General features: G+C 46.2%; 2 protein-coding genes and 1 long non-coding RNA gene across 4 annotated transcripts; 1 reads left to right on the top strand and 2 right to left on the bottom strand.

Moving 5' to 3' along the window:
• Positions 1-955: 955 nt before the first annotated feature.
• LOC135371436 (uncharacterized) lies at positions 956-2816 on the top strand. 2 transcript variants are annotated; one of them, XM_064605495.1, is made up of 5 exons: positions 956-1066; positions 1217-1434; positions 1527-1701; positions 1776-1884; positions 2012-2816. In XM_064605495.1, exons 1-5 carry the CDS (start codon positions 1040-1042, stop codon positions 2770-2772), a joined length of 1290 nt encoding a protein of 429 aa, XP_064461565.1. In that variant the 5' UTR covers positions 956-1039; the 3' UTR covers positions 2773-2816. The 2 variants fall into 2 exon arrangements, with proteins under 2 accessions (XP_064461565.1, XP_064461561.1); XM_064605491.1 differs by having other exon boundaries at positions 1188-1434.
• Positions 2817-3291: 475 nt separating this feature from the next.
• LOC135371427 (uncharacterized) lies at positions 3292-4260 on the bottom strand. Its single transcript, XM_064605484.1, has one exon. It carries the CDS (start codon positions 4201-4203, stop codon positions 3427-3429), a length of 777 nt encoding a protein of 258 aa, XP_064461554.1. The 5' UTR covers positions 4204-4260; the 3' UTR covers positions 3292-3426.
• Positions 4261-4842: 582 nt separating this feature from the next.
• LOC135371419 (uncharacterized) lies at positions 4843-5612 on the bottom strand. The gene is made up of 3 exons (XR_010415606.1): positions 5521-5612; positions 5382-5447; positions 4843-4875 (listed from the first exon to the last, which is right to left on the bottom strand). It is a non-coding gene; the product is annotated as an uncharacterized LOC135371419 (long non-coding RNA).
• Between the last annotated feature and the right edge of the window lie 17936 nt (positions 5613-23548).

Genomic DNA, 23548 nt, shown 5'->3' with positions numbered 1-23548 from the left:
TCAAAGAAACATTACTTTTGAACGCTTTTTAGTAGAGTAATCGAACACAAACGGCGCATCGCCGATCAGCAGATTTCGCGAAGCTAGTACCAGGGGGACCACGAGCGCCGCGCCGCGGTCAAGGATGACTCGAGGAATTGGGACGTCATTCTCAAACCGAGTTCGGTCTCCTTACTTCTCCTCCATGCTATGTACATACAAGGGAAATTGGATACTTCTGGCTACTTTCTGAGGGCACATTGGCGACTTTTCAAGATTTTCATCTGGCAACGCTGCACCAACGCCTTTGAACATAGCGTATTAAAGACATAAAGGAAATGAACTTGGTAGCGACCACTTTTCGTCATTGCATTTGACTTTTTTGGAGGAAGTGTCCGCATGACATGTTTTGCCGTAACTGTTTCAAACCAGAGCTGGACAGCGTTACGTTCTTTCTACGGGTCTTATGCCTGTGGTGTGTGAGAACTGTCCTTGTTCATCGAGGTGTGATGGTTGGTTAGTCGTAGGGTAGCAATATCAGTGTGGTGTAATGAGGAGTACAGGTGAAGCAGTAGCACACTTCTTCGCTCAACTTCCTAACGTTTGCCGCGTCAATAGCACAGCAGTACTTTTCAGTGGAGTATCGGAAAGCGGTATTCCATTACTCAGTCCCCAGTAAACCATAAATACCCTCGGTACGTCCCACAAAGGTCGCACACGTCGCATATGTCCGCCACGTCTATGCGACGTTACCTGTATGTCCACAATATGACTTCGAAAAGTGTCTTAATTTCAATATATTTGGTTTGTCTACTTTATTTACCAAGTAATCACATCACAGAGGGTAGCTTGAGTTAAAAACACGATATTTGCCACGATGGGGTGTCAGGAGCGTTCGCAGGTATTCGCCTCGAGATCGAACAACGGCGCCACCGCACGGCGGCTCCGTGAAACACCATTAGTGGGGACGCGGCGCTATACCGTCGCATGTGAATGTATGTGACAAGAAGCGCGTGTGAGTTTTCCTTGAAAAACAAGCCTCCGGTTGGTTTCAAAATGAATGAAGAGGACGAGAGCTGCGTCGAAGGTAAAGTGCTGTGACACTTATATGCCATTGTGTTGTTTCATTACGCGTTATTCCAGCACTGTTGGTCGTGCAATAGCGGCAAAAGCGTGGAGCGAATGTTTACTTCTTCTCTTCATTTCAGTCAAGATATCTCTGACAACCATTTTACAGCATGTCGGGGAAGGCGTTCGCTGCCTAAAAGAAGGCGAAGAAGTGATCAATGCTGGTCACATTATAGAGTGCAGCGTCGTTGAAGTCACACCTTCTACCGTCCAAGTACTTGGTTTCGTATTACAGTCGTCTGCACCCACAAAGGACCCACACAAAGTGAGCTTGGCACTGACGGAAGGAGGGAACATACAGCTGTTGTCCTGCACCTGTCCTGCCGGGTGAGGCGCCTCATTTGTTAGGCAGATCGCCTGTACTTGACATCTATAAGCCATATTCGTCTTGTTAAATTCAAGTATTCATTCTTTTCCAGGGAGTCTCACAAATGCAAGCACTGCATTGCGGTGCTTTTGCACATTAATAGGGCGCAAAGGTTGACCAAATTGTCTTCCACAGACAAGCCACAGGCGTGGGGACGCCTAGCAAAGGCTGTAGTACAGGAAAAGTATGCACCTAAGAACGTAGTGCATCTCCCTTTTTGCCCAAAGGTACATTATCCTCATTTGTTTTTCTGATTGAAGCGTTCCCACAAGCATTCACCTTTTCAAAACATGTTCTTTAGTATGAAGTCCCAAGACTGCCACGTCCAAGAAGCGGGGTGCCGGAGCGACTGGTGGCAAAGCTGCCGTATGTATCACAGACTGAAATGTACTTGAGAAAAAGGAGAACAGGTGCATAAATTTACTATTACAGATGCTATTTACATCACCTTATAGGAACAAGACATGGACTACACATTTACATATTTTGACCCCAATGTGTTTCCTTAGCACTAACCATTATAATGAAAATGTGTAGGAGGAAATTTTGAGGACAAGGATTCCACTGAGCACCCAAGCAAGCAGCCTGCACCGTCGCTTCCACCCACCATGTCCGAGCTCCTCTCTGCCACGGAACACACACAGTTCTGTTCCTTTCTAGAGGACATCAGTATCATATATGATGAGAATGCCATCAGCAGAATTGAAAGGGTCACACGAGAGCAGTCTTTTTGTTCTTCGTGGAAAGAATATCGAAGGGGAATGGCAACAAGTTCAAATCTGCACGCCTTCCTGACAAAAGCAAGAAAGTTGACGAAGGAGCCACGACCCCATAACCTAGGAAGCATTGTAAGCAATGCACTCAGATACACCACATACCAGTCACCCTGCATGAAGAATGGCATTGAGAAAGAAGCAGATGCCAGGAGAAGGTACATCGAAGTGCTACAGAGCCAGGGGCACATTGTGGAAGTATCACAAAGTGGATTTATGATTTCGCAACAGTGTCCGGTAATGGGATGCTCCCCTGATGGAATTGTGAATTTCCACTGTCGCTGCTGTGAGGGTGTTCAGAAGGTTCTGGAAATTAAGTGCCCCCAGAAGATAGAAAATAGTTTTACGAACTTAAAGCCGAAGCCATCATATTTTACACAGATCCAAGTCATAATGGGCATCTTTGGCATAAATGCATGCGATTTTTTTGGTTACTGGTTACTGTGCCATTTGACAGTACGTATTTTGTGGAATGTGTCAACGCTGTCCGTCTTATCTATGAGGGGTATTTGTTTTGCGCTTTGAAGACTGTTCTGTGCCACAAATAAATTTGATATTTGAATTTCTCAGGTGTTTTCATCTGTGTGTCATTCTTTTCAGTCTTGCAGTCTTTTCTTTCAGTCATTCAGTCTTTTCTTTTAGCCTGCTCTACTCATTGCTTTATCCACTGATGCAATCATGAATTCTTTTTGTATGTTTTGCTCAACCTTATTTTTTTATTACATGACATGCTGTACAGACTCAACACCACTAGATGCATACTGAACATAATATTGCACATGCCACTTGAATAACTATTGCACATATCACTCAAATATCACAATGCACGCATCCCTCAAAAATATCACAGTACATGTATCACTCAAATATCACAATGCACACTGAACATAATATTGCACATGCCACTTGAATAACTATTGCACATTTCACTCAAATATCACAATGCACGCATCACTAAAAAACATCAAAGTGCACGTATCACTCAAAAATATCACAGTGCAGGTATCACTCAAAAATATCACAGTGCAGGTATCACCAAAATATCACAATGCACGTATCAGTAAAAAATATCACAGTGCGTGTATCACTCAAATATAACAATGCATGTATCGCTCAAATATATCACACTGAACACATAACCCAAATTTATTGTACAATGTTTGCCCTATTTAGATATATCTATGGGCTGTGATATGTGTTATTTTGGACAGGATGGTTGAGGCTTAAAGGTTGGAGAAACCTTTCTTCTGAAAGTATCGGCCTGGATAAATTTACAAGACCACAAAGAAGACGCACCACATTATCAAAAACTGGCAACAGTTGCGTAGGAAACTTTTGTTGCAATATTTTATAGGCTTTAATCCTCTGAATTGCACGTTCTACGTGGACACGTGCCCGTGCAATTTTCTGGTTTGCCAAGGCCTCACTTTCACGCATTTGTTTCCTCTGCTTCAAGAATGGGGGACGAATTAGACGTACACGTGCATCATCACACTGGTGCTCAATGAGAAAGCCTTTATCTGTCATAACATGGTCTGTGTAAGGTAGGCACATGCTTAGAACCCCAGATTCTTTTGTCACATGTGTGTCTGACGCACGCCCACCAAATGCTTGACTGACAAAACTGATGAACCCACTTGGAGTGCACCCAATCAAAACTTTAGCGGTGTAGGTTTTCTTATAGTGGCTGTATGTAAGAATACGTGACACCAGGTCACCTGGCCTCTCAAGAGCTACTTCTGTGCAATCTAACACGATCCTTGTGTTTTTGAACTTGTCAAAGTAAACTGTCAGGTTTTCCAAGACAGATTCCTTGCTAGGAAAGAAGACTGCAGTGCCAAGAATTTCTGCTAAAATGCAGATGGCGCTCTTTATAATGTTTGACACCGTTGTCCTGTGTATACCGAACAGTACAGACAGAAAGCTGAAGTTTGTGTTGTGATAAAGCTTTATCATTGTAAGTAGAACTACATCACAGTCATTGAGACCGTATCCTCTTGGTGAATACCTCAATCGTAGTTCAGAAAATTCTGATATGATATTCCCAATAAGCTGTAGACAACTTATGCCTGTCAAAATTCGCAGGTGTTCATCTGACTTTACCTTGCAGAATGACAAGATTGGAGCTTTGTTTTCCATGTATTCATATGTGTTGACTTGGATACATACATCCCGCAAAATGCTATCATTCTTGCTCAGCATTTCTTGTATGGCCTCATCAGTACACACTGCAAGAAAAACTATTATTAATGTACTATAAATATATTAAGAATGCACAGCTGAATAGGGCATGTTACTGGGAAGTCCTCAAATGGTATTTTTTTTTTCTTCTGTAACAAAATAGGGACTTAGTTATGTCACACATGATTCACCTCTAACCTCTGGGAAATGGTAACAAGTTAGTCATATTTTTGTGTGTGTAATGAGCAAAATAGTTTCCTTTTATTTTGATTTTTGATAGAGTGTACCAGCCATCACAGGTGTCTTGTGCAGATTGTCACTGTGTCCGGAATATCCGTGTGTCTGCGCTAGGTCAGAGGTCAAAAGAAAACAATCTACCTTCTTGATTCGATGTCTCGCTAGAGCTTCCTGCTGGTGAGTCACAAGAAATTTCTTTGGTGTGGTCATCTAAAAATGCAAACATGAACAACAGGATGTAAATACCTTCAGGAAACTTGTTAATGCATGAGCAAGCCAAAACTTACTACTTATTAATTATAATATTTATTATTAATATAATATAAAATTATTATATATATATATGTATTTCTATATTATATTATACGTATATTGGACAGCTGTTTCGGCCTTCTTGGACCTCATCAGCAGTACGCAGGCAGGCAACGTTTGAGTGGATGGCATCATCCACTCAAACGTTGCCTGCCTGCGTACTGCTGATGAGGTCTAAGAAGGCCGAAACAGCTGTCAAGTACTGGCATGGCGACGTTTGACTTGCAAACATATGCTATACGTGCAGCCAAAGAGCTCCTGCTATTTTCCCCCTCCTATTATATTATATATATATATATATTAATATTATAATATTGTTAATATATTAACTTATTAATACTCAATAAATAACATTCGCAGGTGACGCATGACATACATCTAAGTAAATGTATTTTCATACTCACAACACTGTGTTACGTTCTGCTCTACTTCACGTGAAGTCGTTTGCAGACTTGGCTCGCACCTACGGACTGAAAGAATCATTCATTACTAATAAGAAAATGAGTGAAAAAAACGCCGTGCAAGTGCAGAGTTCGCATGTACCTGGCGACTTCCGATGCTGCGTCTCTCTGTCATGACGCCTTTTAGGTAGTCTTTGCGAAGGCACCGCAGTCGGTTTTAGTCTTGGACGAACAAGACCTAAGAAAGACACTGCGGGTTAAACTTATGCGGTGTCAACTATTAACACAAGGATGGGATTGGAAATGCTCGGAAGGAACAACATAGCCCGAAAGCAGCGCACACGACACAGACTGTTATCAAACCACACTGCGGCAGTTTCAAAACTGCGTTGACCCAAGTATCCCACATCGAATCTTTGCTTTTAACACACAGATAATTATTTGTCATGCGGATCCCGGACGAGCGAAAACACACGAAGAGAGGACGCGGGGCTCTTTCCATGCTCCATTTATTATGTTGCGATTGCAAAATTTTAGATTACTAACCTCTGTTGTCTTTCTTTGTCGTTTGTCTGAAGTCGTCATTGGTGAAATGCTTGCTGCACACTTCGCTGTACGCTGAAGGCTTCTTGGCTGTTTTCAACTTTATGACCCACGCTTTTCGCAACGCCAGGTTTTTCGGAAACTTGTGAAAGCTCACACCATTTTCTGTCCTGTAAGTGGTGCATCCAAATACACAACAGAAGCGGACCATATTGTACGAGGTTTTCACGTCGAACTTGTGCCAAAACAATGTGTTGAACGGGAAAACGCAAGTAGAACTGCATCCAGCTCCACAGAATCCATATAGCGCGTACGGGCCGGCTGTCTGGGCATCCCCACTAATGTCGCGCCTGCAGCGCCACCTCAAGTTCCATCTCGAGGCGAATACGCTGACGTCGTTTGCAAACTCACAAGTTAACTGCAAAGACGTTGTCACCATTGCAAACGTGATACGAGGGTGGTTCCATAAGTTTCCGGCCCGACCAACTTTTAATAGTCATAGAGACGAAACAAGTGGATCACTTTTCGACGTAGTCACCCTTAACTTCGATGCACTTTTCACACCTTTTAAGCAGCATTCTTATACCTTTGAAAAAATAGCCCGAAATGCTTTGTCCGCAAAATGCTGGAAAACTGCCTCTTGCACCTCACTATCGTTTTGAAATCTCCGTCCTCTGAGATCCCTTTTCAAGTTTGACAACAGGAAGTAGTCACACGGTGCCAAGTCTGGACTGTAGGGTGGGTGGTTGATTTCTTCGAAGCCGCATTCCTTCAGTGCAGCCTTGGCAATAGAAGCCGTGTGGACAGGGGCATTGTCCCGCAGCAACCGGACACCTCGACTCAACCTGCCGCGCCTCTTTTCCTTGATGGCGTCTCGCAGTCGGTGCAGGAGTGAAGCATAATAAGTCGGATTCACTGTGGTGTTCCTCTCTTTGAAGTTGATGAGGAGGATCCCGTGACATTCCCAAAATATTATTGCCATGATCTTCCTTGTGGATTGCGTGACCTTGGCTTTTCTTGGGGGTGCTTCTCCTGGTTTGCGCCATTTTATCGACTCCTTTTTCGAAAGAGGATCATAGTAGGGCACCATAGTCTTATCCCTTGTGACAATTGACTTCAATATTTCTTCTTCGTTCTCTTGACAGAGCTCCAAAAACTCTTTGACACAGACGACGCGCTGTTGCTTTTGAACTGACGAGAGAAGTCGTAGCACCCATCTCGCACTGACCTTTTTCATGTGAAGGCCCTCGCCGATGATGCGAAAAACAGTTGTTTTGGAAAGCCCCAGCCTTTCTGAGATTTCCTTCACCTTCAGACGCCTGTCGCTCAGCCTGTCAGGTATTATAGGAACCACTTCAGAAATGCCCAGTAATGCGTTGCTCCTTGCAAGAAGGGGATGCAGCTTATAACAGAGAACTCTATAGGATTTTTATAAACCTATAAGACCTGTATTGTCCAATAGGAGTGGGAATTTAAATGAAAAATGAAAGTGTCCACGTCTCCTGAGGCCGCTACACGAGCCACTTTCAATAGAGGTCTTAAGATAGTGTATGTGAAATTTCTCACATGAAGTCAACACTCTCAATGAAAACATGAAGCCCTGAAATTGACATATCTAATGACATGTATAATTTATAGGTACTCCAAATTACAACACTCTTTTTGGCATGTGTAATTTCGCTTTTTGTACCATAATAAAGATGACCCATCGTGTTGTACGTACAAAAAGGCACGCACTCCTTGGCTTAAACATATGCTCTTGAGAGGCATTATCATCCATGAGCGCACTCGCCATGCCTCCTCCACCGGACAAGCACGATAGCGTTCTCAGAAAAGTCTTAGTCAGAAAATAATTAGTCAGAGAAAACATGTAAACGAGGCTTCAAGGCACAAGCGCGCCGCGTTCCTGAGTACAGGCCTGTTTGGATTTAGTCCACATGGTGGACTTTTCGGAATTTATCCACATAATTTTATCCGGATTTTTTAGATATTTTCGTCAGATGGGATGGAAAGACGTGAATTAAAATTCACACGGAAAACTCCCGGTTTCTTTTCTTGTAGTATTGACATGTTGTTTCCAAAGCCACAGGTACGCGCAACATTAGCTTTTAACTTTTTTTAACTTTGGAACTTTTATAATTTAAAATTTTTCCGATTTAACTGTTTCCCGCTTTCTTCTACTTCTGCCCATTCAGGGAGAAACTTTCTTCCGCTTCCTGGAGGCACTGTAACTGAAGTGCGCCGAAACACGACAGGTAATCCATGCGTGTAGGATCCACACCATTCAATCACACGTGCATGGCACTCCACTTTTCGGAAAACAATAGAAACTGATACGATGTTGCTGGGACTGGCAGTCCCGTAAACGGAAACTATGAGGGCTCACCCAAAATGAAGAACAGCAAAGCACATTTGTTTTTACTCTGCGTCACATTTCTAGCCTTGTATGTATTCTCAAAAAATATCCTAAAATATCCGCGTTTTATCAACAAAAGCCCACTGAAGAGGATCTTTTTAAAAGCTTCCGGATTTTTTTTTCAACCCTGTCTGAGTGCCCTACGTCGTCTGCTCGTCCCCGCTGCGTAGCGCCCTCTGCAGCTCCGAAACGAAACTCACAGGGATAGAACTCACCCGGCAGGCAGGAGCAAAGCAACGCGCGCAAGTGGCCGCGGTACGACACTGTCAAATGATCAATGAGTAGACCATAGCAAGGTGGTTTAAGCAGGATGTTCGCGTGTTTCAACTGACTTTGAAACGACGATTTCAAACATTCTAAATAGCTGAGCAGCTCCCTCGTGCCGTCCTCACTTACCTTTTGTTCATTGACACTGTTCGGTGGCGCCTAACGGTGGCACTTCCTCGTCAAGTTGAAAGTGAGGTAAGGCATGGAGGTATGAAGCAGGCTACGGTGTGGTTACACACCGCAAACACTGAAGGCTGTCAAATGGGCAACACCACTGTAAGCAGATGCTACTCTGTTTCCACAAACATGTTTTCTTAAGTATATTGTGTACGTGAACTCGTCTTCGGGTGTTTGAGCGAGATGGCAAGAGATGGCTGGTCTTCCACCATGATGCCAATACATATACAGGGTGTTTCAAAAAATGTGTCATTCGGACTTTATCAAAAAACGGGGCGACGGAAAAATACGGGCTAAACGGCACTTGTCTGGCAACTGAATTTGCCATCTTGCAAAAATATTTTCATTTGATTTTCATTTAAATAAGTTGAATTTCTTTAATGGAACTCCAAAATTTCCTAAGTCAACTTCGAGTTTTTTTTTGTTTTTTGTTTTTTTACAGAATTAGAGAGCCCGTATCGAATTTAGTCAGATCCACCAAGAAATCCGCTCGATATTGCAAATCGAACTGCCCAAAAAAAGTCCCGAAATTGAGGCTTCAAAGTTTCGGGTATTCAACGGCGCACCAAATCAGACGCAAAGATTCGTGGAGAGGAGGACATGCTCCTCGTCTTCGCTCCTGGACTGCTAAATTTTCGCTCTGGTTGCTGTTTTTGGCGACTGAACGTGGCCTTGCTCGAGGATCCCAAAATTAAAAGTGATATGCATGATTGGGTATCGGAAAAGTGTTCCGCACCCGATTTCTGGCCAGATCACTAGGAGGCTTTGAAGCAAGGAGCAGCACACCGTATTCGGTCTTGGGCGAGACAGCGTGCGCGTGAACATCGGCAGTGTAGAGATGCACTCTGCCAGATATTAGCTGTACTTCGCTATCCTGGCTCTCGCAGCCATGGTACCGCCTCTGAAACAGAGGTTGTGCAAAGGCGCCTTGGCTCTCTTTGTATGCACTCTTGGCGCAAGTGCGTAGCGCAAAGAAACGTCTAGCGCTGGTGTGTGGAAGGTTATTGCTCCCGCATGCTATTGCGAGGCTATGTGGCAGGAAATTCGGGCTCGAGTATAGCCCAGCTCCGGTCAGCTGACGGCTCACTTCAAACCGAACCTGATGACATTCGAGCAGCGATGCGTGAGCATTGCGCGGCTCTTTACAAGGAGTTATCACCCGGCGTACCTGTTATCAGCCGAGAGTGCCCACTGCCGGAGAAAAGATAGAGCATGTGTCGGCTCGGGGCGCTCACGCAGCAAGAAATTCGAGCAGCTGTCTTCTTAATGTTGAACGGAAAGTGTCCTGGCATTGATGGTCTCCCAGTTGAGTTCTACAAACGTATCTGGAGGCTAACTGGTAACTCCTTGACTCGGGTATTTAATCTATGCTTGTCCCGAGGGATGCAATTTTCTAGCAAGAGTAGAGTTGTTGTCCTCTTGTGCAATGACCCGTCCAGAAAACGAGATCCGGATGCATACCGTCCTATTACTCTATTGGCATGCGACTACAAAATGCTGGCCAAGGCCCTTCTTTTGCGTATTTCGCCGCACTTAGAAAGGGTGCTACACCCGTGCAAGGCGTGTTCTGTCCCTGGCAGGTCGTCAGATCTCCACGGGATAGCGCTACGTGATGCCATCCATTGGATAATGTCTTCACGCACAGCAGCAGTTGTGGCTTCCTGCGATAAGTCGAAGGCATTCTATCGTGTGTGGCACATGCAGGGTGTCGAACCGAAACGTTTTTCGTTCCGGTTTTATCATAAACGGTTCGGTACCGGTTCTGCTCCGGAGCAAAAAAAATAACGGTTCATGCCTGTTTTGAAGCGGTTCCGCTTCTCGTGTGCATATTCATTCCCAGAAAAAAAATCAATGTTGCAAAATGTAAACCCGTTTATTCCGCACATATGGCACATACAGACTTGTTTGTCGTGATGTCATACATAAACTACTTTCTTGCTGGATTGGTGCGATCGCGATCCATTCGAATGTCTGTTGCTGCTTCCTAGTCAGCAAGCACCACGACGGCTCAGTTTTCTTTTCTTCGTGTCCTGTCCACAAAAGAAGCGCCACTTCGTACGCGCTTGCCCTCGCGGATACGTATTGTATTCAACTTCGCTGTTTTCAAACAAGGGACGCATTGCGCGACATTACCGATAGAGAAGCCGTTACTCAGCCCCCTTGGGTCGTGTTTAGTTCAGGAGGGTTTGGGGGATGAAATTAAAACGAACACTACGGCACATTGGTAGGGAGTCACAACCGGTCACATGTACTTGTAAGTCTATGGCGCGAACGATAAAACGTTACCAAGGGGTCATAGTATACCGACATACATTCCACCGTAACCGAAGCCCTCGTAAAGTATCCGTGACATGACTTCAGAACACACGACGTCAGTTTAATTCGCTCATTCGTAGTCCAAACTGGCGAAACTTTTTCTTGGACCGAAAACCGTTAAATAAATTTTTCGGTTTCCCTCCTGAGCACCAAAAAAAAAAAAAAACGTATACGGTTTCGTTTCCGTTCCGGTTCGCGCTAGGGTTGCCACCTTTCGTACTGAAAAATACCGGCTGAGGGAGAGGAGGAAATCTTCGCGGGAAAGGGAAGTAAGTGAGGGGTGGAGTGTAACGGAGAGAGAGAGAGAGAAAGAACGAGTGTACTGGCTGAAGACAACAATGATAATAGTAATGAATAACTAAGAAAACGACTGGTGACTACGGAGTTGGGTCTGTGCTCCAGATTTATTCAAGCTGTAATGGAATGTTGAAAGGAAAACCCCGTAAAAGCCCCTATGAAAGGTGTTGAGCCACAAATACCGACAAAAGGCTGCCGGTATCGCCTTCCTACCGGCAACCGGCAGAACGAGCAAATAACCGGCCGTGCCGGTATAATACCGGCCTGGTGGCAGCCCTAGTTCGCACCAAAATAGCGTTTTTTTCCGGTTTTCGGTTCGCTCCGACACTCTGGGCACATGTACCTATTTTCAAGACTGAGGGGATATGGTTTCGCCGATGGTTGGGCGCGCTTTGTTGAGGTGCTACACAAAGGCGCAAAAAGTGTCGTTTCCGTAGCTGGTGGTCTATCGTCTCCGTTTGACGTTACGTGTGGTGTCCGACAGGGATGCCCTCTCTCCCCGGCATTGTATGCGCTTGCCATCAACCCTTTCCTCGAAAGGCTGCGTTCTCTCTCAGTTATCCTAAGGCTACCTAATAGATGCCCACCGCGTCTGTTTGCGCCTGTGTTTGCGTACGCTGACGATGTCTCCGTCATACTACCGCGTGAGAGTTCCCTAGAGCCAGTGTTGAAGGCGTTTGAAGACTACGGTACAGTTCTGGGGCAAGATTGAATAGATCCAAAAGTGTCGCTCCTTTTTTATATGTTCAGCCAACCTGTGCTGCACCGTTTCAAGTTTCTGTAAGATCTCAGGTTACAATCCTGGGAGTTGTTTTTCACAGTGCAGGGGTCTCAGCTGTCAACTCGCCTCGAGTATTCAGCCGCTGTAGTGCTGCACTGCGAGAGCTTAAGTTTGTTCACCTGCCGACCACTTTTCGGGCACGCTGTTAGCAGCATGGTATATTACAGTCGCTTGTGGTTTTTAGCGGCTGTCTCATCTCCGCCAGCGGTAATACAAGCTGCTATCACACGACACGCGTTCTGCTTTCTGTGGGGGCGAATCCGTTGAATGGGTCTGTAGGTCTCAACTCCACGGAAGCCGTGATCTGGGTGCCTTGGGAGTACCAGCTGTGCCAGAAAAGTGCTCGGCGCTTCAAGCACGTATTCCCTTTGAGGCGCTCCGTGCGCCAGAGCACCCGGCCTGCGCATTAGTGCAGTGTTTCCTAGGATGCGCCGCCAGGTGGTTCCCAGAAAGACCCGGCCTGCTTCGCCCCAGAGCGGAAGTACTCCCTGTTTATTTTTGTGCTCGTGTTGCTGTTGTGCGGCACTTGCGTGTCGAATGCCCAGATGAAGACATTTCCTTCTGGAGCATCCGTGATTTCTACGCCGCCTACAGGGAAATGCGACCGGGTCCTGCAAGACCAGCAGTGTTAACGAAATTCGCCTGGCGGCGTATCACTGCTGGCTCGATTGATGCACGGCGCGCCAGTCTCCAGCAGAGGTGGGCACCCTCACGAGGGCGTGCGAGGGTGAGGGTTTCCTCGCGCTCACCTCACCCTCACCTAACGTTATGAGGTCAGGTGAGGTTGAGGGCCAATTTTTCTGGTGATGTTTGAGGTGAAGTGAGGTGAGGAAAATATTCAAAAAAAATTGAGGTGAGGTGCGGTGAGGAAAATTTTCAAAAAGTTTTTGAGGTGAGGTGAGGTGCGGAAAATCTTTCAAGCAATTTTGAGGTGAGGAAATTTTCAATTTTTTTAGCTTAGGTGAGGAAAGATTTCAAAACCATTTGAGGTGAGGTGAGGAAAACTATGGGAAAATTTTTGAGGTGAGGCGAGGAAAAATTTATGAACGCGCACTTTTCCCGCGCGTACACGGGAAAACTTTTCCCGCGCGTACACGGGATATATTTCCTTCTTCCCGCAGCTTCTATCTCTCATCTGGGCGGGGAACGCCCTCCACTCTCGCCTCTGATCTGACGCCCGAAATTGCGCGTCATCCGCATACCCGCAACTGAACCTCAATTTCCGTGCAACTTTTACGGGTATAACAATCGTTCCACGAAGCGTTTTCTGTGATTGACTAGGCCAAATCCTCCACCAAGAAAAAAAAAAAAAAACGTTACATTGACTAAGCAATTTCATAAGTTCAATTTCAAAAATGTATTTCAATGGCAAATTGATGAAACTATTTGTATTTGGTGACAAACTAAATGTCCGGGAAAGAGTTGTTTACCCCATATTTTTTCGTTAAGCCGTTTTCTTATAATGGTCAAATGACACGTTTCGTGCCGCACCCTGTATGTACTCACGCTTGAGGTATATGCATTTACATTGGCAGTCACTCAAAGCCAACGTGCATCAAAAACACCATCTTCACATCCAATAAAGAAATAGCTATAAAAAATTGAGGTGAGGTGAGGAAAATTTCGAAACAAATTTTTGAGGTGAGAAAAATTTAAAAAATAATTGAGGTGAAGTGAGTTGAGAAAAAGTCTCAAAAACTCCTTTGAGGTGAGGTCATGTGAGGAAAATTTTTCAATAAAAAATTGAGGAGAGGTAAGGTGAAGAAAATTTTTCAAACATTTTTGAGGTGAGATGAGGAAAAATTTTCAAAAAATTTTGAAGTGATGTGAGGTGAGGTAAATTTCGAAAAAGATTTTTGAGGTGAGGTGAGGTGAGGAACATTTTTCAATAAAAAATTTAGGTGACGTGAGGTGAGGAAAAATTTTCTCCCAGAAGATTGAGGTGAGGCCAAGGCTAGTGAGGACAAACGCCCACCTCTGGTCCCCAGTGGAAGCTGGCGCATGGTGTCCTCCCACTGCGTGAAGGTTTGCACCGTTTTCGGATATGTCGCACAGACGGTTGTCCGTTTTGTGGCATGTCTGAGAAAGCAGAACATCGTTTTTTGCGATGACTTGCGACTACAAATTTCTAGCGAAGGCGCTTCTCCTACGTGTTTCGCCGCAGTTGGAGAAGGTGTTGCACCCATGTCAAGCCTGTTCGGTCCCTGGTTGGTCATCTGTCCTCCACAAGATGGCCATTCATGACGCCATTAAGTAGTTAAACCTGAGACAGCTAACAGCGGTGTTAACCTCGTTTGACCAGGCAAAGGCTTTTGACAGAGTCAGTCATTCGTATCTGTTTTCAATGCTTACAGCATACGGCTTCCATGAAGTGCGGATTCGCTTTTTCGAAGTGTTGTACCTTCGTGCGAAAAGCCTGGTCTCTGTTGCTGGTGGTCTATCGCGTCTCATTGAGATTACGCGTGGTGTACGGCAGGGCTGTCCCCTGTCTCCTGTATTGTACGTTGTTGCAATCAAGCCCCTCCTGGTTCGTTTAAGCTCCCTCCCTGCCCTTCTTAGATTGCCTGGTGGTTGCCCCCCTCCTGTTTTCGCCTATGCAGATGATATCTCTCTCATGCTACCAGGGGAAGCTTGCCTTGAACCTGTGCTGAAGGCCAACACGGAGGGATAATACTTCATAATTCCACACCAAGATGACACTGGAGTGTCGTCTTCGTCTTCCTCGCTGCGGAATGGGTCAGCAAACCGCGCACTTTTTGCATGTGTCCTCGACGGCCAAAATATCTCTGATTAGGACAGGTAAGAGTGATTTTTGTGTGCAATAAAATTTAGTAGGCTTTCCCCAATCCTTGATGAGTAACGTGAAGGATACTTCATGCATTTTGAAGGAATTTGGCATCAGCACGAACCAATATTTATTAGGATTCCTGCAGGAATCATTGGCCCACCACGGTGTACAAATGAAGAACTCGATGTTTTACGGCGCGCGTGCCGGCACTTCACGTGGGCGTCATGGTACAGCTACATTACCATGGTATAGCTATCGTGATGATGAACTTGAGAGAACACCCGTGCCAGAAACTGAGCAGGAACGAACTCTGTTGGAAGACGAGAGCGATGTAGTACAGACGAGTATTATACGCCGTCGGTTGAAAACGGGGTGAATACCGAAATAGAGTCAGACAGTAGCTACGTATCTGAGGTTGAGGCCGACAAAATAGTGAAGAAAAGTTCGCAAAAAAATTGTAAGCGTACATGGAAGACAAAAAGTGTAGCAAGAAATCGAAAAGAGGTGAACGAAGGTTCCACTGGCGCCAGAGAAATATGCCTCAGCAAGACGTTGCATGGAAAGGCTCACTTCCAGAACCTCCTGAAGAAATATAAGCACCTCTACAATATTTCAAGCGGTTCCATGACTCTAGAATGATGGAAAGCATGGCAGAACAAACTAATTTGCACTCGGTGCAGAAGACTGGGTCGTCTGTAAACACATATGCAAAGGAGCTTGAGCAGCTCATGGGGATTCTGCTGATGACAGGCCTGATCGCGTTTCCGCAGTACGAGTATTATTGGAACAGCAAGTTGCAATTTTCCCCCCTTACTCAAGTAATGTCCAGGAACGGGTTCAAGGAAATCAGAAGAGATCTGCACTTTACTGACAACAGCAAAATGATTCCTCGCGGGCAGGACGGGTATGATCCTCTATTCAAGCTTCGGCCATTCCTTGGCGCGCTCCGGAATAATTGCTTGGCTTTAGGTCCCGAGGAATCTCACAGCATAGACGAAGAAATGGCTCCTTTCAAGGGTCGATGCCACCTATGTCAGTATATCAAGAAACAATTCCGACAATTGGGGGATCAAGATCTTTGTCCATGCAGGCGTGTCAGGAACTGTGTAGACTTCCTGGTCTACACAGGAGCAAGCGCGCTGAACCCGTGCCAGGTCCTTGAGCTCGGGTTCGGCGGTAACGTCGTCATGCCCTGTGTAAAACCCTTCCTCAACAAATGAATCAAAAGGTGACGTTTGATAATTACTTCTGCTCCATCGAGTTGATTGAGGCTCTCAAAAGGATCGGAGTTCATTATTGTGGAACAATAAGAGCGAACCCTATGAGGAACTGTGACATTCGGTCACAAAAGCAGCTCCGTGAGACAGGACAAGGCTCATTTGATTACAAAGTAGAAGCAGAGGGAAGACATCGTGATGGTTCGCTGACTGGACAACAGGGTGGTCAGCTCGCATCATCGTTGCTGGCGCAGACACTACGGATGAAGTGAAAAGGTGGAATACAGCAGAGAAGACGCATGTGATGGTAGAAAGACCAGAGATTGTAAAGATGTATAACGAGACAATGGGCGGAGTTGATCTTGCGGACCAACTAATTGAATATTACCGCAAGCCCACCCGACTCGAAAACTGGTACCTCAAGCTCTTCAGCCACTTCTTGAGCTTGATTTCGGTGAACGCATGGCCATTGTACAGGAGGCACATCAAGCAACTACGGAAGACGAAACAGCTGACACTCTTTGAGTTTATCCTCGCCATGTCAGATGCCCTTCGAAATGCAGGGAAGGTAAAGGAAAAGAAAGTTGGTCGTCCGTGGAACTCTCCGCCTCAACCAACGAAGAAAGTAAGACGCCCAAGACAAGCAGGCTCATCATCGGAAACACGGTATTAACAAATTGGTCACTGGCCTTAGATTGCCTATGCAGGTGATATCTCTGCACCTGCGAGCAGCCTGCCAGCAGGCGAGCTGCCTGTATTTCAGGAAGACACGCAGATTTCTTCGTACTCCACATGGGAGTGCAGTAAGTGTAGTGTCAGGCTCTGCCTGAATGGAAACAATAATTGCTTCTTGGCATTCCACAACAAGCCATAAGACTGGAGTAGCAGTGAATACAGTGTGCTTCAATTCGTCTGTTCTCTTGTTTTGTGGAGAGGAGCACCTTCATTGACCAATGACTCCCCGGGGAATCATGTCTGTAAGCTATAATAAACACCGCAAAACTTTTTTCAGGTGTTCCTTATGTCTTGAGAAGCCCAGAAACAAAATTTCGATTTTTTTCCTCGACGTACAAAAATTCGGCCCAGAATGGGTTAGTACTTGGACTCCCATGAATCATGTTCGCGTGTCCCATCCTACAGTTGGCGATTCGAATGATGTTTATGCAGCTGTCTCCTAAAAGACGCGCGAAAAGTGCCCTCGCATTGACCGTCTTAAAGGTAAGTTCTACAAGCGCTTCTGGAATGTAATTGGTTCTTGCATGACTCGGGTTTTTAACACCTGCTTACCCCAACGGTCGCTATGCTCCAGCATGCAGAATGGTGTCGTTGTCCTTCTCTGCAAAGACATGTCTCGAAAACTGGACCCAGATGCTGATTGTGCGACGCCGACGAAGCTTTCGTGGCGTCGAATTACTGCGCGATAGCTAGACGGCCGCGGCGCCGCTCTTCAGTGGAAACTTTCCCACAACGTTCTTCCTCTCCAGTTGTCTCGCGACGTAAACATCCAATTATTAAAAATTATCTTCCTCTCCGCGAGCGATTAAACTGGTTTCACATCTGTCGCTCTGACGGTTACAGGCCTTGCGGGAAGTGTGAACACAGAACACTGTTTCAGGCGTTGTCGTATTCCTCTTTTGCTGTAGCGCAGATTAACGCAAATATTTGACCTGCTGACTGTCGCCTGTGCCACTGTACAGTTCCTACGGCCGTTGCCTGTTCCGTGCACTGAGGTTAAACAATTGGCTTTGTTAATTACCGAGATAAACTTTCAAATTTGGATCCGTCGTCGCCGACTGGCTTTCGGTGGCCAGACTTCGGAGACGCAGCAATATTTCAGGCTGTCAGAGCAGGACCTCGTTGCCACATTGTCCATGGGGAAGGATTGTATGGTCTTGTGGAGTCCTGTCGCCGCTGGCTGACGCCTACTCGATTTTTCCGCCACGTTCACGGTGAGTGGCAACTCATGTTCTAGGCAGCTCGCAAGGACTGTACAGCACTCCGCAGCGACCCTCCCGTGTTTGGATTGTTGCTTAGTATGGCCAGTATGAAAACCAAACTCTCCTAGACAGTGTTGTTATCTACCTTGTAGGATTGTAACGTGAAGTTAGTGTCTGTCCAAATGGGACTACCTTCATAGGTAGCTCTACTGCCTGATGACAACACACACGTCTCTGCTCTGGTAGGTAGCCCGTCTGTGGTTCATCGCATTGTATGTCTAGCCCCTCGCAGTAATTTGAGTCGCCATCACTTGCATGTGACTTATCGCGTACCTCAAATGTGGCTTTTCAGCACAACGAGGCACAACGAGGAGGCAGAAGCCGCCTCGTTTTCTGCCGGATTGCTAAAGCAGAGCACGTACAGATAAGCCTGACCTTAAATGAATAGGCCTTTGTCCAGATTCAAAAACTTGAACACATTCATATATGTTGCAACCCCCTCAACGCCTTCGGGTATGTTGCCCCGGCATATGTGTTACATCCTCCGTGCTTGTCAGAAAAAGTTATGGCTTGAGATAACCCCAAGAACACGTTGACATCCCTCACTCATCCTGAGGATGTCACTCTGGGACAGAAATGACGTCCTTGGAATATCCCCAAAGGATCCTCAATTTGTTAGAAAAGTGTTAGAATGAGACTCCAGAGATCATCCTAGGGACAACATCTGGGGACAAATGTGGGATAGTCTCAGAAGCACTAGAGGATCATGTGCTTCTGCATGCAGCTATACTGAATCTGCTTTCATTTCTTCTTCATTCTCTTCATTCTTCATTCTCTTACTTAGAGGTGAGCTGACGTTTACATTAGGAAGCAGTTGAGTACAGTCTCTTTCTTGCAGTTTTTCAACCTCGACCATCAGCTTGTCATTTTCAGTTTTTCCTCTTCAATTGTTTTTGGTGACGAAGAATGGGTGCCGCGGTATAAAAGCAAAAATATGAAAGGTCCTGTGCCACTACGTCTAAGGCAGTCCACTTTGAAAGAAATATGTGTGTGTATTGTCATGCGGCAGTGGCATTTCCTTTCGCAGATAAAACATATACTATATATTGCTTGTCTTGGGAACTCCCGCATGTTGGAGAGTCCTCCTAGCATCTCAGAAAGGGTGAGGTACCTAGGTTTAATTAAATTTCATGTATAAGGAACACTGATGTGGCGAATTCCTTGGAGCATTAGGTTACAACCAGGGTAACGTCCGTGTTTCCTACTTAGCTGATTTCAAACATCCATCGAAAGCCAAACACGCGCTGTAATATGCCGTCAGTTTTCTGTATCTTCCACGGAAATGCTCTGTGTAGCATCCCGTCAGGGACCTTGCTCGGATGTTAATGGCAACAAGATCACAATGAAAGACCTAGCAAGCTATATTTTATCGCACATAAAACCCAGTGCGTGGAGTATTCATTGATATCATTCAATTTGTCTTTGTACCCCTGTATTTTTGTTTTTTTCTTTTTGTAGTATTTTTCGTACTGTATACATGATCACTGTTGGTACGGTTGAATTTGGTTATGACAAACAAACCGGAACACTAATTAATGGGTGCAGGCATTGCAATGCACAAAGCTGCATTAAACTAATTTACTTCTCCAACATATGTCCTCCGGCTGCAGGACGTACGCAAATGACTATCACTCGAAGATCCCATGATGACACTCCCTGGATCTCCTCCGGATATCCCATCACGGACGAGGACGTGATGATCGCGAGTGTTCTTGGGCAAGTTGCCTATGAAGGCTGTCCTTCTGCAGTTCCTGACCTAGTTATTTCATGGCATTTGCGTTGTTATGTTCCAGGTTTCGCGCACAGAATCAAAGGTGATACTTGCTGCTGCAACACGGACAAGTTCTAGGATGTAGGAGTTCATTCATCACTTCGACAATGGCGCTCTCATCTACCCGAGGCCAGAGTCTGTGGTCCGAAAAACCATCTGCGACTTCAGTGTTGCATTGTTAAAGGGCTCCCTGTTCAACAAACAGTGAAAACTTGGTCGTGTGCTTCTAAACGTATTATAGGAAATACTTCAGAAATGCCTAGTAATGCGTTGCTCCTTGCAAGTAGGGGATGCGGCTTATAACAGAGAACTGTGTAGGATTTTTATAAACTTACAGGACCTGCATTGTCCAATTGGAGTGGGAATTTAAACGAAAATGTTCAAGGCGTCGTGAGGCCGCCACACAAGCCACTTTCAATAAAGGTCTTGAGATTCTACGTGAAATTTCTCACATGAAATGAAGGCTCTCAATGAAAACGTGAAGCCCTGAAACTGACATATGTAATGACACGTACAAGTTCTAGGCACTCCTAATTGGAACACTCTTTTTGGCATGTGTGCTTTCGTTTTTTTGTGCTATATTAAAAACAATTGCCCATCATGGTGTGCGTACAAAAAGGGATGCATTCACTTAGACGTATGCTCTTGAGCGGCATTATCATCCATGAGCGCATTCGCCACGCTTCCTCCACCGGAGAAGCACGATAGAGTTGCCAGAAAAGTCTTTGTCACAAAAAATTAGTCGAGAAAACAGGTAAACGAAGCTTCAAGGCACAAGCGCGCCGCGTACCTGAGTGCCCTACGTGGTCTGCTCGCCCACGCTGCGTAGGGCCCCCTACGGCCCCGAAATGAAACTTCGCCGTCACAGGGATCTCGGCGCTTCCGGCAGGCCGGCACAAAGCGAAGCCCGCAAGTGGCCATGGTACGACACTGTCAAGTGATCAGTGAGCAGACCATAGCAAGGTTGTTTAAGCAGAATGTTCCCGTGTTTCAACTGACTTTGAAACAACGATTTGAAACATCCTAATAATTGAGCTGCTACCTTATGCCGTCTTCGGAGTCTCACTTACCTTTTTTTCCTTGACACTGTTCGGTGGCGCCTAACGTTGGCACTTCCTTGTCAAGTTGAAAGTGAGGTAAGGCATGGAGGTATGAAGTAGGCTAGGTGTGTGGTTACACACCGCAAATACTGAAGGCTGTCAAATACGCAACACCAGCGTAAGTAGGTGTTGCACCGTTCCCACAAACATGTTTTCTTAAGCACATTGTGTATGTTGTCCCAAGCCACCGTAAGGTACCGTAAGGTCTATTTTTGAAGCGTGATGCGGGCAAGCTAACGCTTGTCCCATCCTACAGTTGGCGATACAAGGTACCTGTAATCGTTGCCGGTCGCACGCGCAGAACGGAAGCAACTAGCATTGCTGATTTCGGAAATTAACTTCCAAATTTGGATTCGCCGGTGCCGGCTGTCCTTTGGTGGTCCAAATGTTGGGGGCATGGCTATTTTTCAGGCAGTGAGAGCCGGGCTGCGTGCACATATCATCCGTGAGCAGTCATTATTTGGGTCTGTGGAGTGCTGTCGCCGCTGGCTTACAGCGACTCGGCTCTTTGATCATGATCAAGTGAGTGGCATATCAAGTTCTAGTAAGCCCACTAGGACTGTACTGCTCCCGGACCCGTATTGTGCTGCTCAGAGGAGACCGCCGTTCAATTCTGCGACGTCTAGTGACACCCCTGGCTTCCCGCCAACGGACAACCGACATTCTTCCCCCCTCTATGTTGAACAGAGTTGATCCCACGCTCGCTTTCCGCATGCCACGAAACACATCTCGTCAGGATGCTGCATTAATCCACCGCATGCGCCTCGATGTGGCCTTTACAGCTCAGTGGCGTTACCGCTTGAGACAAATTGATTCTCCCACCTGCTGCCACTGTGGTGCTCTTGAGGATCTGGAGCACATTCTTCTTCATTGCCCTCACTACGAACCTTCCCGAACCACACTCTCCGAGTCTCTTCGTCAGCTGGACTCTCGCCCTCTCTCCCTACCGAAATTGCTTGGTCCCTGGCCCAATCCAGCCCAGCAACGCTCTGCGCTCAAAGCTCTTCTGACATTTCTGGACACCATCGGTCTTCGATCGTTATTGTAAAGGGGCTCGTTATTTTATTCCCCCCATTCCACCAAGCACTGGGGTAGAGTATCGCCTGTTGCGATGAAACTCCCCACTCTCCAAGACCGAAAATAAAGTTGTTGTTGTTACTGCTCCCCCGTAGCGACTCTTCCGGAGTGTCAGGATTGTTCGCAGGGTATGGCACGTACAAAAAGCAATCTCCCTTTGGAGCGTTGCTATGTGGTATGTAAGATAGAGTTTGTGTAAAAGAGGCTACCTCCATAGGTAGTTCTCTTGCTTGATGACAATACACACACAATGTTGTCCCAAGCTGTGCCCGGATGCGTATCGCCCCATAACACTTTTGACTTGCGACTACAAATTTCTAGCGAAGGCGCTTCTCCTACGTGTTTCGCCGCAGTTGGAGAAGGTGTTGCACCCATGTCAAGCCTGTTCGGTCCCTGGCAGGTCATCGGCCCTCCACAGGATGGCCATCCGTGACACCATCCAGTGGTTAAACCTGAGAGAGCTAACAGCGGTGTTGGCCTCGTTCGACCAGGCAAAAGGTTTTGACAGAGTGCGTCATTCGTATCTGTTTTCCATGCTTACAGCTTACGGCTTTCATGAAGCATGGATTCGCTTTGTGGAAGTGTTGTACCGTGGTGTGAAAAGCCTGGTCTCCGTTGCTGGTGGTCTATCGCGTCCAACTGAGGTTACGCGCGGTGTGCGCCAGGGGCGTCCCCTTTCTCCTGTATTGTACGCTGTTGCAATCAACCCGCTCCTGGTTCGTTTAAGCCCCCTCCCTATCCTTCTGAGATTGCCTGGTGGTTGCCCCCCTCCCGTTTTCGCATATGCAGATGATATCTCTGTCATGCTGCCGGGGGAAGCTTGCCTTGAACCTGTGCTGAAGGCTTTCGATGATTATGGTAAAGTGTCTGGCGCACAACTTAACAGGTCTAAGAGCGGTGCCCTCTACATTAATACAAAACCTTCGCGCGTGACACCCCATGGCGTGCCCTCAAAGCCTCAAGTGAAAATGCTCGCTGTTGTCTTCGATGGTAGCGGGGTATCTCGTGTAAACTGGCCCACAGTGTTTAAACAGACGACACAACACAAAGTCTCAAACACAGCTAAAGTTTAATCGACAACCGCACACTTTTAACACATCAGGTGGGGGAGGAGGGACAGTGCAAAAGGCTCGCCAAAGCAGGGCCGAAGGTCACAGACGCTTTGCTGACACAGTTCCCAGCCCTCAAAATTGACAACGTTTCTCTCGAAAGCCTCCGGCTGAGGTCGGTCTCCCTGGCCTTGACAAAGGTCTCATCCCATATGGGAGAACAATGAAAGCAAACTTTGAGATGCTTTGCCAATTCCGACGACTGGTCCTCATTTTTCACCTTCGAAGCGTGCTCCCAGAGCCTGTCATTCAAGCAACGTTTCGTTTGGCCGATGTAGCAAAAACCGCAAGCAAGAGGTATCTGATACACCACA

Source organism: Ornithodoros turicata, chromosome 1, assembly GCF_037126465.1.
Source record: "Ornithodoros turicata isolate Travis chromosome 1, ASM3712646v1, whole genome shotgun sequence".
Lineage (NCBI taxonomy): Eukaryota > Metazoa > Arthropoda > Arachnida > Ixodida > Argasidae > Ornithodoros > Ornithodoros turicata.
This window is presented reverse-complemented; position numbering and strand designations above follow the sequence as displayed.

Excerpts from the sequence above, each read along its gene's own strand:
- LOC135371436 (XM_064605491.1), top strand. The coding sequence starts at position 973 with ATGTATGTGACAAGAAGCGCGTGTGAGTTTTCCTTGAAAAACAAGCCT. Across the intron at positions 1,435-1,526 it reads TCCTGCACCTGTCCTGCCGG|GGAGTCTCACAAATGCAAGC; the intron begins GTGAGGCGCCTC and ends ATTCTTTTCCAG. Across the intron at positions 1,702-1,775 it reads ATCTCCCTTTTTGCCCAAAG|TATGAAGTCCCAAGACTGCC; the intron begins GTACATTATCCT and ends CATGTTCTTTAG.
- LOC135371427 (XM_064605484.1), bottom strand. The coding sequence starts at position 4,203 with ATGATAAAGCTTTATCACAACACAAACTTCAGCTTTCTGTCTGTACTG.